This window comes from Struthio camelus, chromosome 16 (assembly GCF_040807025.1).
Source record: "Struthio camelus isolate bStrCam1 chromosome 16, bStrCam1.hap1, whole genome shotgun sequence".
Lineage (NCBI taxonomy): Eukaryota > Metazoa > Chordata > Aves > Struthioniformes > Struthionidae > Struthio > Struthio camelus.
In genome coordinates this window covers 16,080,993-16,097,406 of record NC_090957.1, presented here as the reverse complement: position 1 = coordinate 16,097,406, position 16,414 = coordinate 16,080,993, and the positions used below count along the sequence as shown (strand labels likewise).

The 16,414-nt window shown below is 55.5% G+C and overlaps 2 protein-coding genes across 6 annotated transcripts; one reads left to right on the top strand and one right to left on the bottom strand.

Annotated features, from left to right (window-relative positions):
- Positions 1-161: 161 nt before the first annotated feature.
- LOC104144748 (apoptosis-inducing factor 3) lies at positions 162-9,572 on the bottom strand. 3 transcript variants are annotated; one of them, XM_068909927.1, is made up of 19 exons: positions 8,636-9,572; positions 8,031-8,103; positions 7,240-7,349; positions 7,010-7,119; positions 6,470-6,514; positions 6,307-6,388; positions 6,060-6,172; positions 5,541-5,627; positions 4,960-5,051; positions 4,595-4,725; positions 3,878-3,993; positions 3,362-3,433; positions 2,943-3,006; positions 2,401-2,477; positions 2,202-2,319; positions 1,648-1,746; positions 1,085-1,160; positions 444-548; positions 162-319 (listed from the first exon to the last, which is right to left on the bottom strand). In XM_068909927.1, exons 2-19 carry the CDS (start codon positions 8,090-8,092, stop codon positions 277-279), a joined length of 1,602 nt encoding a protein of 533 aa, XP_068766028.1. In that variant the 5' UTR covers positions 8,093-8,103; positions 8,636-9,572; the 3' UTR covers positions 162-276. The 3 variants fall into 3 exon arrangements, with proteins under 3 accessions (XP_068766028.1, XP_068766026.1, XP_068766027.1); XM_068909925.1 differs by having other exon boundaries at positions 167-319; positions 2,202-2,477; XM_068909926.1 differs by having other exon boundaries at positions 167-319; positions 2,202-2,477; positions 8,641-9,572.
- On the top strand, positions 3,923-15,974 carry LOC138061201 (uncharacterized). 3 transcript variants are annotated; one of them, XM_068909928.1, is made up of 4 exons: positions 3,923-4,017; positions 9,617-9,928; positions 10,064-10,226; positions 10,587-11,244. In XM_068909928.1, exons 1-4 carry the CDS (start codon positions 3,951-3,953, stop codon positions 10,588-10,590), a joined length of 546 nt encoding a protein of 181 aa, XP_068766029.1. In that variant the 5' UTR covers positions 3,923-3,950; the 3' UTR covers positions 10,591-11,244. The 3 variants fall into 3 exon arrangements, 1 of the variants encoding a protein (XP_068766029.1); XR_011134827.1 differs by lacking the exons at positions 3,923-4,017; positions 10,587-11,244 and adding exons at positions 6,268-6,456; positions 12,109-15,974; XR_011134826.1 differs by lacking the exons at positions 3,923-4,017; positions 10,587-11,244 and adding exons at positions 6,275-6,461; positions 12,109-15,974.
- The last annotated feature ends 440 nt before the right edge of the window (positions 15,975-16,414 follow it).

Genomic DNA, 16,414 nt, shown 5'->3' with positions numbered 1-16,414 from the left:
AGCGGAGCTCCAGGACACAGGCCTCCTCCTCTGCCCAGCAGATCCCACTCCAGAAGAGAGGGGAAAGCGCTGCTTTGCTTTGCCCCAGCTTTCTTTGGCTGTTGCATGCAAGTGAGCAGCCTGGAGCCAAGGCCTGACTGCAAACAGAAAACGCAGGAATTGGGATCAGCTCCACTTATGTCTTTATTTGTCCTGTGCCAGGATGGGAGGATGTTGAGGTGAGAAGCGGTAACACCTAGGTGGCTCCGTGCCCTTCACGATGGTGTGCGTACTGAGCTAGGTGTGTGTCAGCCAGGATATACTGGTGATATCACAGGCCCTGAAAGCAAGAGGTACGTAGGGGAGCTGCAGTAACGCACCTTAACTTCGGGTCTCTCAGTGGGCTCTCTGCTCGCGTGGGGAACGCGGTGCAGAGCAGCCAGGCAGCCCGGGATGTCACTTACTCTGCTTCTTCTTTAGAGATTTGTTTCCCCGAGTATAAAACTTCTGCGATCAGAGACACCATGGGGTCACAGTTCAGGCTGGCAGCCGCGATGACGTAGCCGTCCCTGAAAGAGAAAGCAGAAGAACGTGGCTCTCCCCAGAGCAAATACCTCGGCACGGCAGCACCCCAGGGTTGCGGGGGCTGCAGGCCTGCCGTATATTGGAGGGGTCGGGGCCCGGCAGCTGATTGTGCAGCACACATGGCAACTTGCAGCAGATCGCGTAGTACTGCTGGAGGCCGGGCACTGAGTCTGAGAGTGGTGGGAGAGGAAGATGTGTCCCAGGCTCCCTGCCTGGCTGGTGTCTCTGTCCCAGTGAGTGCTGACCTTTCCCATTTTGGTTATGGGGCCATGTGGCCTCTATCAGATCTCACTGGGAGCTGCTCGAAGCTCGGTCTCTCCTCCTTGCCTGTCCTGCTTTGTTTTTCTCCCCATGTTCTGAAATCACTTCATTGCTGGTTCAACGGCTGGTGACCCCCTCTGGTGTGCAGCCACGGGAGGGTGACGCGGAGCCACGTCCCCACCAAAGAAGGCTCTGCAGGTTGTTACGGGGAGGACCGGGCCCTGTTCCCCGGGTGCAGACTGGCTGCAGATTCACTCACTTGATGTAAAAGATCAGGAACTTCAGTTCCTCCAGGCTGCCTTTCACGACGGTGTCTGTGTATCCCTCCCCGCAGCCTGTGAGAGAGATCATTGCAGCCTGCTCAGGAAGCTCCAGCACGGCAGCTGCCACCGGTGCCACCACAGTGCCAAAGAGAGGGGAGGGGGGACATGACTCTGGCTGGTGGAGGGTCCAGGCTGGGGCTCGACAGGGATAGGGAGTGGGTGTGGAGGCCCCAGGCAAGCAGAAGGGACCAGGAGGCGCAGGACTGTGCCATGATCCCGAGCCTCTACTTGGCTTGGAGAAGGCAGTTCTTTCTTTGTAATTTCTAAGCCACTAGAGATCAGGAAAGAACAAGGGCTCTGTGTATCTTGTGGCCCCAGATCTCAGCAACAGAGTTCACAAACCACGGTGGCAGCTAGTCCCAAGCTTGAACTGCTTCAGGTAATCTCTATAACTGCTTCTGCCCACAGCCCGGACAAGGTCAGTTTGTTTACAAACCCCGGACCCAGCAGCTTGGCCAGGAGGCGGTTCAGCTGTTCTCATCTCTCTGCTCCCTCCTACCTGCATAGCGGATGCTTTTCCCAAGCATCGTAGTCCAGAAGAAGGGGATGGTGCGCAATTCCTTCTGTTTCTTCAGCATGTTTAAGGCAGCAATGTGACCTGTGATGACCCAGCAGAGGAAATATTTTTGTTTCTTGTAGATCTTCAAATAAGCGTGTTGAATCGTAACCCCAGCTTCTGGCTTCTTGGTGCCCCAAACCACTTGTGCTAAGAGCTGATGTGGATGGAGCAGTTATATGCCTTGATCTGGGCTCACTGAAGACTGGGCCAGACGGTGCTTGGAGAGGTCTCTCTCTCCTCCTCCCTCATACTGGGGCTGCTCCGTGTAAGCTGTTTGTGAGGAGCCAGGCTCCTGCTCTGATCAGTTTACGTGCAAGGGTGCATAGCTAACTCACGGGGCTTGCGTGTGGGCCGTGGACCCTCTCTGCCCATCGCCGGCCTGGGTAGCCGGCAGGCAGGGCCCCTGCATCCTGTTGTTGTGCTGTCCCTTCAGCCCCGCTTCCTCGATACCTCTCTCCATGAGGATCTAGAAGCGAGGTGGCCCCCTGTCTCACCGTGGGCCTCAGCCACCTGCTGGTGATGGATGCTGGACCGCTCCCGGTTGAGCAGCGCTACAGGAAAGGAAACCACGTCCCCCGCAGCAAAGACATTTGGGATGTTGGTTTGCATGCGCTGAGGGGACAGAAGGCAGTTGGTGCAATGACAGGGGGCATGTGACTGAGTGAGGACACCAGGCACCCAGCTGGCGCTTACCAGATCCACCAGGATGGCACCGCTGCTGTCCCTGGCAATGGAGGTGCCCTTCAGAAATGCTGAGCTGGGAGACACCCCTGCAAGGAAAGGAGCAAGGACGCATGCAGCAAAGCTCTGCAAAGGCAGGGAGGAAGCGTGGCCTAGGCCCCTACAGCAGGCACGTGCCTTTGGTGTCTATTCGGTCTGCCTGGGCCAGAGCAGCTAGCAGCAGTGACCGGTGTTTGGGCTGGTGCTGAGCTGATCCAGGGGCAGTAAAACCAGGTCACAGAACAAAGCATGCTCTGATAACACAGCAGTGACCTACAGAGCTCAGCAAGCATGCCAAAATAATGCCGAGAGTGCTGCTTCCCTCCTGCCAAGTGATTGCTCATGGGCTGTTGACTTTCTCAGGTGTTTGGGGCCAGGAGGGAGGGCTGGATAACACATTGAGAAAGAGATTGCAAGGAATGGTGTGCACTGGGCAATCCCAGAGCACTCCAGTCCATTCCGGTTGCTTTCCCCATCCCCAAAACTGCCTCCTTCTCCCAAATGGAGTCTCTCACCTATTGCAGTCACTACCACATCTGCAGGTATTTTCTTTCCACTGTCCAGAACAGCCTCTGTGACCTAAGAAAGAAGCAAGAACCATTAACAAAGGGCTAAAAACTGTGTCCTAATTCCCACAGTGTCCCAGCTGCCTGGTTCTTTGCTGTCATTTTCCTTCCCTAGGTTCAGATCTTGACTTTAAACCACTTTGTCCAACTGTTGTTGGACATGTTGTCCAACACATGTTGCTAGGAGTGTAAGAGAAAATGAAGATGTTGCCTCTAAGATATACACAAATACTGATGCCCTTTGAGCCCAGAGTTGTGTGCAGTGAGGGTCTGGACATGGGAAGAGAGAGCCTAGACACAGGCATGTACCTCAGTTTGGGGATTTTCCTCCTAAAACTATCAGTTCAGGAATCAGTGGCATGACTGACCTTTCCATCTTTTCCTTTCAGCTCAGAGAGTTTTGTTTTCATGTAAAACTTCACCCCTTTGTTTTGCAGCATCTGAAAAGGAAGAGGAAGCTGGTGTGAGCGTTCACTAGGAAAGACAAGGCTGGTGAAAACAGCAGTACCCAGCAAAACCCAGGCAGGCAGCTTAGCTGCTGCTCCAGGCTGCAGAGAGGTTTCATTTGTTTTTCCACCTCCCAGCTGGTGCAGGGTGCACCAGAAGCCCAGCTTGGCTTTGCTCAGCTGTCCCAGTCACAACCAGTGAGTGAGGTGGGCCTGGTGATGTAGCTGAACTGGGGGAGACGTGACACTTGTGTGAGGGGGTTTGGGACCGGCTGTGTAGGCACAGCTCTTTTCAGCGAGCTATATGTGTGAAAGGTGGCTAGACACGTAAGGTTATGACTCAGAGCAAGCGCTGGATTTCCTGGGCTGGTGCAGATCACAAGGCTGTTTGGATGGTGCGTGTTCTCTGTCCTAGAAATTAACACCAGATTTCCTAACCTTCATGGCAACGCCTCCAACCTGAGAACCCAGCACCTTCTGGAAAGGGAGCTCCTTTTTTTCCACCACTGAGATGGCACCAGCCTTATCTGAGAGGAAGGCAGCTATCTCCATTCCTGTAAGTAAAGGGCATGCCCAAGGTAAGTCTGCTGCAAGAATGAACCTGCACCCTCCTCCTTAGAAATCTTTTCCCCTTCCAGATGAAGAGAACAACTCTGATGTATTGCCAGTGCTTAACTGCTCTTCCATGCATTTCTGGGCTGATATATTTAGCGCCTCCCCCCCCCCCCGCCAAGTTCTCTGTTCTCATGCACTGTTGACCCAGATATTAGGAACTGCAAAGAAAAGCTCCTCACTGTGTGCAAAATAGCCCCCTTTCCTTGCCTTACCCCCTTGCTTTCTCAGTGCATCTGGGGAGTCCAGCTCCTCCAAAAGACAGTGACCTTTTCACAAGCTCCTTTTCATAAAGACCTATTCACGTTTTCCCCTGTCCAGGTCCAAGAACTGTTTATAACTCTCAAAGTTTCTGGCTATCAGAGGAAAGAGTTACTGCATGCAGTGTAATTCGTATCCCACCAGCTATAGGACTTCAGGGAGGGACCAAGCCAGGCAGCAAATGAACCCCCTTCCCTGAGGGCCCCTAGTTAATCTGCATGCGCAGCAGAAGTGAGTTTCAAGGCTATCATTAACGACTTGATATCCACCCTAGCCTCTTACCTATGAATGAAGCTCCTATGATCACCAGATTCTTGCCAGTTGCTAGCTCTAAGATCTTGCTAGAGTCTTCTGGGGTTTGGAGAAGACACACGTTCTGCAGGTCTGCACCCGGGACTTCAAGGAGGATGGGGCTGAGAGAGAATCCAGATATGTGTCATGATCATAAACGAAACAGGGAGGAAGGGAGGCCACACAAACCCATGCAATCCCTTGGCCGTCTGGTCCCACCCTATCTTTTCATCTCATTCTCCTCCTTCTCACGCGCCTCTAGAGCGCCTGATGCTACTGAAGAGCTCCAAGCCCCACTGTCAACATGTCTTGTCCTATCTGAAATCTTGCGCATGACAAGTGTTTTGTACACTCACTGGCTGCCTGTGGCAATGAGCAGGTGATTGTACTTCTGGGAGGACCCATTCTTGAAGCGGACCTTCTGCCTCTGGAAATCCACTGACACTGCCTGCAGGAGAAGATAGGAGGCAAAGATCAAACAAGCATCTCTGGTCTATACCAGCACCGGTGTCTTGCCACGTCAATCCGTTCTGCTTGCCTGTAACTGGGCCTCCTATATTTGAACACCCAGCTATGACACAGAAATGTTGGGGTTCTGTCTCTCACTTCCTACAGGTGTTAGGCTTTGGAAACACTAAACATCACAGCACTAAAACTGGGCTCCTCTATGGGGTGCGCAGAAGGCTAGTCTCAAAGGTCATCCTCTTTGCAAGGGATGGGCACAACTGTCCATGTGTAGTGTAGATAGATGTTGCACCCAAAACATGCACACAGTCCCTAGCGCTGGCCTTGGAGTGCTGTCCCAAGAGATAACATGTGTACTGAGGCAGAGCCCTGCTTTCTGGAAATGTAACACTATGCCTGCAGGTACAGGCATCCCCTCCACGTGGCAGGGCCAGGACCACGCATTGAGAACCCATCTAAGCTGCTCTCACACCTCTCTCTCTGTCCAGAGCTCTATGCCACGAGCATCAAGGAATTCAGGTGTCCTCAGGTAGATGTCCTCAGCTTTCAGGTTCATTTCCTGGCCACAAAACAGAAATGTAAAGTGAAGCACTTCTTCCTACTGCCAGTGACACTCTTGCAGTGTTTACAGGGAAGTACGTTTGCATAAGAGGCAAATTCTGCACTAGTGACTCACAGCTGCTCGCCCTGCCCCATCCCCGCCATCCTCCTGTTCCCCCCCCAAAAAAGCCACTAACTCAGCTCTAGCAGGGAGACCTCAGCTGAAGGGGTTAAAACCTCTAGCTTATGGTAGACTCTGATCAAAGACTTCCTGGGAGGAAGCAGTGAGACATCAACTGGGACGCATACCCCCTTTCCTCGCAGGTATCTCAGAGCTCCGGCTGGCTGGCCAGAACGCATCATTTTGTCACTCAGCCCGGTCCTGAATGTGGGCCGTGCCCCTGATTCACACACAGCATCCAGCCCAGTCCTTCCCTTTCCACGCACAAACCTTGCTCAGCTTAGCCTTGTCATATGGGCAGTGTTTCTCTTTGGTGGCCATGATGATCCTGCCAGTGAAGCCCTCCTGGCGAAGCGTTTCTGCGCAGACCAGGGCAGCCACACCTAGGAGAGATGCTCGGCTCAGCCCCATTACGCATCGCCCTGGGGCAGGAGGAGGGAGGCAAGCCCTCCCTGGAGAAGAGACTGGCAGCTCCCAGGATCCGTGGGGAGGGCAGAGTACAGACCACGTCACCGACCTCCCCCCAGGAGCAGCACTGTGTCCGGGTTGAGGAGGCATCGCTTGCTTGTCTCCTTCACCCTCAGGCTGCTTTCAAGATCCTAGAAGAAAGTGAGAAATACTGAAATCACATCTAGCCCAAGGCGCTGCTCGTGCTCGGTGACAGCAGGTAAGGTCAGTACCTTCTTTTTTGCTGTAACAAACACCTTTCCGTCTTCCACTGTCACCTGAAGGGAGGAAGGCAGAGCGCACCTCAGCGCCGCGCTCGAGGGCTGGCGGGAGGAGCGCTCCCGGGAGGCCCTGCTCGAGCGGGCACGCTGCCCCACGCTTTCTGGCCCCACCGTGACTGAGAGCACGGGCAGGGGCCTGGCTGGGCGCTGCGGCTAAGGCGGATCCTGGTAACAGTGCGCTGCCAAGCGGTTTAGGGGAAAGGGTCTGGGGCCCAAAGCTGGAGGAGCAGCGGTGGAGCGCAGCTCTGAGGAGCGCGGAGGAGGCGGCGCGCGGCGCTGGCGGCGGCTCTGCTCGGCTGAACGTCGCGTTGCATCGCCCTCGACAGCAAGGAGCTTTAGGACAGGCGGTTAGGCGACCCCAGGAACCCACCCCTCGTGCAGCAGCGTGCCGCCGGAGCGCGGCGCCGGGGCAGAGCCTCGCCGTCGGCGCTGGGAAGGGCTGGAGGTTTGCGGCGGGAGCGAGCCGTGCGGGGCACGTCAGCACGAAGTCACCTTAAAGCGGGGAAGACAGTCCAGGGCGGGGTGCTCCTCGATATCGCCGGTCTTGATGTCGAAGCAGGCGCCGTGCCAGGGACAGCGCAGCCTGTTGCCTCTCAAGACGCCTGCAATAAATAAATAAATAAATACCCCCCCCCTCCCCAAAATCGCGTGCTCGGGGCAGATGCTCCCGCCGGTTGGGCGGGGGGGGGGGCTCCTCGGCCGCCCGCGCGGCGCCGCGTTACCTCTGCTGAGCGGGGCGCCGTAGTGGGGGCAGCGGCTGCCCAGGGCGCTGAACTGCGTCCTGTTCCTCAGCAGCAGCACGGTGTGGCCGGCCACCGTCACCTCCCGGAGCCTGCGGGAGAGGCGGCCGGGGAGCTGCGGGGACGCCACATCCCAGGGGGCGGCCCGGCCTGGCCAACAGGGCGGTGCGGTCACCGCGGCCACACTGCCCGGCCTCCCCCATCACCACCACCCTCCTCACCACCACCACCACCATCACCACCACCATCACCACCACCCCCACCATCTCCACCACCTCCACCATCACCACCATCACCATCCTCACCCTCGCCACCCCTACCACTACCACCCCCACCATCTCCACCACCTCCACCATCCCCACCACCACCCTCACCACCACCACCACTACCACCTCCACCATCTCCACCACCACCATCTCCTCCACCACCACCACCACCATCACCACCCTTACCACCACCACCCTCACCACCACTAGCGCCCCCACCACCTCCACCACCACCACCATCCCCCCACCACCACCCCCACCACCACTACTGCCCCCACCCCCACCATCTCCACCACCACCACCACCACCTCCACCCCCACCATCTCCACCACCACCACCACCACCTCCACCCCCACCATCTCCACCCCCACCATCTCCACCACCTCCACCCCCCACCACCACTACCACTATCTCCTCCACTACCACCACCATCACCACCACCACCACCAGCCCAAGGCCTCATGGCGCAGGGTTTTGGGCTCCCCCCCGCCGGCGCTGGGCACTCACTCGCCGTCAGCCATGTCGGCCTCCTCGCAGACCTCGGCGGTGACGGTGTCTCCGCCATCCATGCTGGCGGGGCCTGCGGAGGGATGGGGGTGATGGCGGCACCCGGGGCACAGCCTCCCCCAGAGCGCTGGCGCCATGGGCCCACGGCAGGGCCAGGACACCCCAGGCACCCGCTGGCTCCTTGCCCCCAAAAACTGGGGCGATGCCACCCCCTGTGTGGGTCGGGGGGCCAAAAAGCCGCGGCTCCTCCCGGGTGTCCAGGAGCCGTTTGGGCAGCCTGGGATGTCTGCGCAGCGCCGGGCTCGTCATGGGCACTAGCTGGCACAACTGCCGGTAGTCCCTGCCTCAGACGGCTTCCCGCCTCAAAAGGAGGCCAAAAACGTCGTTTTTGGTGCTCTTCCTGCCTTAGCAAGCAGCTTGCTGGATGCAGCTGAGGGGAAAGGTTGATTTCCTCTCTGTTTGGGAGGGGAAAAACGAGCGCTCGAGCAGGAAGGGTTCTGGCCAGGGGGAGCGCGGCTGTAGCAGGCAAAAACGAGCGAAAAGAAATGCCGCGAGATACCGAAGCGACGACCCGCTCCCGCGCCTCGCGCCCCCAAAATTCACACCTCACCGGCGCTGCCCTCGTTCCGACGCTCCCCGAGAAAAGCGCCGTCGAATACTCATGCGATGCTGCCGCCGAGCCCTCCGGCCGGCGCCCGGGAGCCAGAGAGCCCGCTGCCAGCCGCGGTGACGCCCGCAACGCCTCTCCAGAACGAGTTTGGCCGTCTTCTCCATCTGCCACCAGCCCACATCTGGGCTGATGCTCCCAAAAAACTAGGCAACGCCTCACCACCGGGCCGGCGTCGGAGGTGGGCACCCTGGAAAGGAGCTCGGTGGCGTGGGAAGGAGCCACCCGAGCCACCCGGCAACCCTTATCTGGTTTCTGCAATTCATCGGTGTTTAGAAACTGCTTGCGAAAGTGTTAAGGACACTTAGGAACTATGACACAGGCGTGGTCTAATCACTGGGTGCATCATGCACAATACAGCTCGGGAAACAAAAATCGAGCAAATGGTTTTAGCCCGCTGCCTCTCTATCACCCCCTTCTCCTGCTTGAAACGCGCTGTAGCTCAGCGCACCGTATTTTTGCAGCACTTTGGGATGGTATTCCTACTTTTGATGCATTTCTGTAACATTTAATATGATTTAACTCAATGTTTTGGCCTGGAGCCTCTCTAGCTCCTGCTGATTTTAACGAGCATGAAGCGTTCAGCACCTCTGCAAACGACTTACTTGCATACACGTTCTGCTTCAGCACCGTACAAGCTGTGACTAGCCGGCGGCCAGGCGCGGGGTCCCACCGCGGCTGGTTCAGTGAGGGAGCTGGCTAAGCCCTACACGGAGCAGCATGCTACTTACCCTTGGCCACGGAGCTATTTTTGCAACAGAGTGGGAGTTGCAAAAAATGGGAGTAACGCCTGCACTGTTTGTGTCTACTCCAGTTTTTTTCTATATTTCGCAGTCAATATGTCTGAAAACCTTAAAATACGCCTCGAAAGTTAGGGGGGAAAAAGTTTCTCAGCGTGTTTTCACCATCTCCCTTGCAGAAGCCGAGCCACGCACGGACCTACTCTCTGGAGTGCAGCCTGGTCATGAACGCAGCGCGTGGGGCGCCGGCAAGAGAAAATCCTTGGCTGCGTCTTGCAGCGGGCACGGCCCGCAGGAAAGGACACGCACGAGGACGCTCTGCAAGCGCGCGGTGGAGCTGGCTGGTCCCGGGGATCCACGCTCGCTACTTGCGATGCCGCTCGCCGTCGTCGCGCGGCAGGCAAGGCGTCAGCGCCCGCTGCTCCCGCCCCGGCTGCCAGGGCTGTGCAACACAACGCGTGCGCTTAGCCCAAGGGCTGTGATGGGCACAGGTGGGAAGTTTTGGGGTTTTTTTTCCTCTTGGTGCCAACAAGCAGCTTTTGGGCTCTGCCTTCTGGCCAGGAGCCTGAGCGTGAAGCAATTTGGCTGCTGAACGGCTCTGTTTAAACTCTGTAATTATTCTCCAGAAGCGAGTTCCCACGTGGAGAAGCAGCAGCCCTCGCGGAGGCTTTCTCTGACTCAGCAGAATTTGCCGAAAAGTGTTGTTTGCTCACGGACGAAAGCTGCAGCGCTCCAGCGAGGTGGCAGGTCCAAAGGCTGGTGCCCGCGGGAGGCTTCGGGACGAGCCAGGTGACACTCGCTTCTGTGCCATGCGGTGACTTTTGTACTGCAGCTAATCTGGATGCTGGCCGCAGCCCGCAGCGGCGGGGGGGTGACTTTGGAACAGGGAAAAGGGAGGAAGAAGAAACAAAATCCTCCCCTCTGACGGGGATATAGACGACGGCAAAGGACTCCTGCCCTGTCAGGAAAGTTAAAAAAGGCACTGACTGTAGGAGCAAAGGCTTGAGACTGTCCAGTGCTTCCCTGCCAGCTAACCCCCAGGAGCACCCGCAGCCGCGAGAGGCACGCAAGGGATGCGGGGAATGGGATGGTGTTGGAGGCAGATTTTTCTGGAATAAACTTTGTAAGCGTCTTTTGGCCCTTTATTAGGTAACCCAGAGCTAGCTCTTCAGAGTGGTTAAGACCTCAGTTTGTAAAACAGAGCAGGATTAAAATCAGAAAGGAAGGAAGGAAGAGAAAGGAAGTGGTGCCCTCGAACCCCAAGAGCGCACAGGTAAGCGCAAGCACGCTCTTAGAGGACCTGTCGCCGGCGTTCGGGCTGACTCACACTAGCTGATGAGCTGGCCTCATTTTTCACTCGATATCTTCATTTTTTCCACGTCTTTCCAGCGTTGCCCGCGGTGCAGAAAATTCGAGTGTATAGGCAAAGATTTAATGGGGGTAGCTCTCCTCCCTTCAAGACCCTATGCCATCAGCCAGCGCAGCACACTTTTTCAAGCCCTAACAGAGCTGTAGCTTTGTAGATGTACAGTTGTCCCACCCCTGCTTGCCCCCAGCTTGATCAGGTCGTGGTCTTTTCCTGCCTTAGAAGACCAGCTGATTTTAACCGAGCATTACATACAGAGTCAAATATTATGGAAGAACGCTTAGGCGCAGGAACAGGAAGCAAGGTAAAACCGTAGCAGGGCTAAAATGATTAATGGGACATTGCTCTCAGAGCAGCTTGGTTTGTGATATTAATACCGAGCGAATTCAGAAGGGACTACAGCAGGAGAGAAACTCCTGCACTCCCATCCCCGATGCAGGAGCCAGAGGGGGCTCGGCAGCGCGCGGGGGGCTTGGGTGCCCGAGGCATGCTTCCACCTCGCAGGGGTCATTCTGAACCTGTCTGAACTGCAAAACCTGGTGGCGTCACAAATACCCCATGACTGCGCACGTAACCAGAGAGCACATAGATATCTATCAGGAATTGCTTAAGCTTCAGAATGGTAAACTGAACAGGAAAAAATGTTTATCCCACAGGAGAAGAAGATGGAGGAGATATTTAGTATGAATGGATTTGCTTATAGAGTAAGAATAGTTATATGTGCTGTTTCATATCTCCTCCCTAAGCATTCATGTCTGGCCATCATGGGAGATGGGATGCTAGGCTGGACGGACACCTGACCCCACATTTCAATGTTCTTGTGTCGCCATCAGGAAAGGAGGAACCTGGAACCTTACTAATAGCAGCAGGTAGAACAAGTCAGACAGTGGGCAAATTTGGGGCATGTCAGTTACTAAGACTGTGGGAGAAATACAAGGAATTGACCACGCTGCCATGCTTGTGCCTGTATCACTGCTGGGTGGGACGTCACCAGGGCTCTGGAGCTTCGCAGAGTCGTGGGAAAGGTCCCACGTGTGGCCACAGGTAGAAGTCATGCTGTGTGCTTGTCAGCAGTGGAGAAGATGCTTGCAAGGCTGAAAGCAGCTGGAAAGCAGAAGCAGTCCTGTGTCTGTCGACGGAAATGCTTCTTATCCCATGGTATAGCTGTGCAACTGGAGCGAAAAGGAGAGGGCACATTCTTTGCCCAACTAGATCATAGCAGATGGTTCAGCCCAAGCCCTTGGGAGAGCTGAGCCGCCGGCAGCCTTAGGTATGCTATACTGTTACCACAGGTTTCTCCTACAGGTCCTCTGCACCAAACCCCGAGCAAAGAGTCTTCCAGTCCCGGGGAAAGAGAAGAGAGCCTCCCGACAGACAGAAAAACAGGAGTCTCCAGAACGTCTAGTTCACTTCGACCCAGCCAAGATTTACTCCTGCCACGGGCTGGTTTAACAGGTGGACCAAGCAGGCTCTGCCTGGGTGGTTCTGGGTCTTGGCTGAGCGGGTTATTCCTGCGCTCCAGGCTGTGAAGGGGACTGTGCCGGCATGCTGCACGTGGCCGGGCAGGGGCAGGCGGCTGGGAGCACAATGCCCTGCTTCTGTGAAGCCAGCAGGAGATACTGTATTATTCAGGGAACAACCTCACTAAGGGTTAGCAAAGGCATCCCTGTCTGGACAGCAGAACGCATGCAAGGCTGGTCACAACACTGCGGGAGGGAACAGAAGTGTCTTCCCCTTGGAGGGCCGAGCTCACAGGCCTGAGCAGAGGGCCTGGACAGACTGCAGTGCAAAGCTAAACTGTTCCCCCAGCCAGACAAGATGAAGGCCTGAGAGCAGAGGTTGCGTGATGCACACTTTGGTATTTCTTGCATTAAATCCTTAGCCTGGGGCTGTGCGGGGGAAATGGAGCTACAGACCAAGACAAAAAGTTAAAAAGGCTCAGCACTGCCAGTTCTATCAGAAACCCTTCGCCTGCTCACCAAGCTCACGGGCTTGTGTGCCTTTCTCCTGTGGCTAAGGCAGGTACATCCACACTTCCACCTGGAATATATCCAGGCCTCCACACGAGCAAGGTGCTCCTGGCTGAGAGGGATGAGCACTTGGGTGTGCAATGACTTCAGCAGCCTTCACAGCTACCTCTGAAATGCTTTGGCATGCTCTGCCACGCGCAGAGTGCATTTCACACTGCAGATCTTCTCATGAGCGTGGGGTTTACAGACTTGCTGAATAAAAATGTCTATATGGAGAGTAAAACTTTCCTGTATCATCTGACTTCCTACAGCCTGGCAGATAGAGCAGTGACACAGCTTAGAGAGGGATGAAGAAGACAACTAATCAAAGTCGGAAGCAAAGCTGCTTGATTTGCTTCGAAATCTTGGACTCCTCAAATTATGTTAGCTGTGAGCCAGGTCCTGTATTAGATAAGCAGATGGCCTTTGTGCCTTCCCAGCTGGAGAGAGGTGGATTAAAGGAGTGAGCCTTTCCAAAAACAGCCTCGTGACTTTTGCCAGAAGGATTTCACCATGTCAGAAGTTCCCACGTCTGTTGGCCAAGGTGAACCCCAGCCAGAGGTCGGGAGCAAAGCGGGCTCCTGTTGGCGTAAGGGATGGTGGAGCTGTGAGAGCACATCTCATCATGGGGCAACCTGCAAGCACCCAAGCCCCCATCCACGAGCAGCGGGGACTGTTTATGTGGGAGAATTCAAATTGGGGATTATCAATAAACTTCTGGGCTGTACTGTGGAAAATGGATCATCGGTCCCAGATGTAATGTAACCTCCTGCAGAGAAACCCCGACCTGTGAGCTGGTGTCTGGCGATTTAAAATACTGCTGCATCCTCGATTTACACCTTGGCTGCCACACCGTACAGTCTCTGCTGTGGGATTAGCTGTGTTCCCCGCAGTATTATGGGATGGACTCAGGTACATCCTTATTTGACATCTGGAAGGAGCCCTCTGCCCTGCTGGGAGCACAGGTACCAGCAGACACGGCACCAGGCTGGTTGCTCTGTGGAGCTGAGCTGTCTCCCTACAGCTTTTGGGGCTGTTGGAAAACGTCTCAAAATTAAGTGAAAAGGGGGAACATCTCCAAATTAGGTGTGAATGCTGAATCCCTTCGGAGCAGGGCCCTGGTCTGGCCAGCTCTCCGGCGAGGGTGCAGGGACCTCTTGTGGCAGCGGTGCCAGAGAGCTCCTCTTCCCCGCTCTGCTGGAAGGTTTCCTGCAGGCCGTAAGGGCTGTGGCTCCTACCTGAATGCTTGGCCTGGTCTGATGGCAGGGCATCCGTTTGTAAGTGGGCTTGGGAGTCTCCATCTCTGAGACCAGCCCCAGTTCATTCATCTCTGCGGAGGAGGGCAGGAAAGCAGAGAAGGCGGAAAACAAGGCTCTTAAGACAGCACTGCCCTATGGCATGTCCTGTGGGTGCTGCCAGAACTGCTGCCTATGCTCGTGCTGCGGTTGGTGGGATCAAAGCCCCTGAACCACAGGCTCAGTTAATCACAGCTTACATTCCTAGGTTAAAAAATCTCCCGTCCCCAGCCCAAGCTTGGCCAGATGTTAATAATAGAAGAATAACGTTGCTGATGGAGAAGCAGGGCACCCTCACAACTAGGAAAAAGAGCTTCATCGGCTCATCGGCTCAATGGCTGATGAGTTCAACGGCCTCATTGGCTTTTCAGAGTCTTCTCACAGAGCGAGGCGGCAGGGGAGGGCTGTCAGAGGGTCAGGGTGACCATCACCCTGCCATCAGGGCTCCCTGGGGGGCACCCTCGGACACCCACCCTGCTGCTCGTCGGGAGCCAGGGCTCCTCGGGGCTCCCAGACAGCCTCTCCCCGTCACCAGGCTGTCTGCGCATCGCTCACGCCGGGTAAAAGCAGCGGGTTTCCTGGGATAGACAGCCATGAAGGGACACAGGACACCTTTTCATTCGCCTTTAATACTGCTGGTAGCACGAGCCCTTCCCTCGCCGCCTCTGCCTTCCTCAGCAGCAGCAGCGACGCGGTACCCAGCGTGCGTACGAAAAGGGTACGTGCAGCTCCCGCCCTCAGAGCTTCATACAACACAACCCCAACCTCACTGTCCTCCTAATACCAAGGAAAGGCTCCACAGAGCTTGCTGAGCTAAAAAAACTGCAGAAGTCTTTTCATTAAAAATCAACTCTTTGCGATTTTATAGCGCAATGAATTGTTTAGTGGTGCCCCGGGCAGCCCGGCGCGTCTCTAGCTCCAGCCTCCGCAGACAGCACACCCTCTCCTATGGGCATCTTACGCTAAGCAGAAATGGTTCTGCATTTGGCCTTCTCAGTATCAGATTAGCCTACGTGATCCTTCAAGTCCTAATACATTAGATTATTTATAATCCTCAGAGCAGTCAGGTCTGCCGATTACTTCAGCCAGTGTCTCCCTGCCACTTACCACTGCAAAATTACCTTGTCTTTTCCAGCTATTAAGCAAATTTCTGCAGCATGAAAGCAGATAGCTTTGCTATCTTTTGGGAATATCTCAGCGCCGTTGTTAGGATCTGATTTAAGCGCTCGCCTCCTCAGTAAATCTGAGGCCATGTCTCTTCTCCCAGTATAGCACTTGCTGATGTTTCAGTGTCCCAGCCACAGCAGCAACTGCAATTTCCAGCTCCACATGCTTCTTTTTAAGCAAAGAGTAACTAGAAGATTTCATCCCAAATTAATACCTCAAAGGAGACGCAGACTTTGACATTAATCAGTGTGTACGTGATGACTCACACTGTCTGCAAAATAGACGTAGGGACTGTGCAGCATCCACGCTTCTGGTGGCGACATCAAAAAGCAACAAGAGAATCATCAAATTATGGGAAGGAGAAAAAACCGTGCAAGAGCAGCATTAAAGGATGGAACAAAAGAAACCGTGGGTACAGGATGCTGAATTCCCACAAGTCCTTGACAGCAGAGCTACGCTGTCCCAGACACTGGAGAGTTTTCTCTCGAAACCGCATGTAGGTCAGGGGGACAGAGGAGACAATTGCTGTGGGCACAGAACCAAACTGCTTTTCTTGGCAAGGTGCTGGGGCATAGAAAGGAGGTGCGTGCCAGCAAAGGCCTTCTTGCTCGCTCAGATCGCAATGGGATCCAGCGGTGAGCGAATGAGGGGGTCTTCTATGTCCTTACCCGGGGTCAGGCCTAGCTCCCTGGCACGGCGCAGCCCTGATGGCACGCGAGCTGCACTGGCACCGCACCCTGGGGATACTTTGGGGCAAAGGGTTTTCAGCCTGGTGCCGCCGGCGTGGAGGACGTGGGGCACGGAACACGTGTCCTGCTCCGGGTGGGAACGTGGAGATGGGACACGCGGGGTGCAGCTCCACAGCAGCGCTTGCAGCCAGCTTTTACCCTAGTCTTCATGTCCGATGTGCAGATGCCAAGGGAAGAATGACATATACCCCACTACCACCCATTTCTCCCTCTTCCCGAGTCATGCACTGAGGAGAAGGACTGCCCTACCCCTCGGAGGTGTGTGTGTGTGTATGTGCGTGTGTGTGTGTGTAGATGTGGGAAACGCCAACGCCAGCAGTGGAGACAGCTCCCTCAGCCCACTCAGCTCTTTCTGCTGCTACAGCCGTGCATGGCAATGATGTGCCGGGAG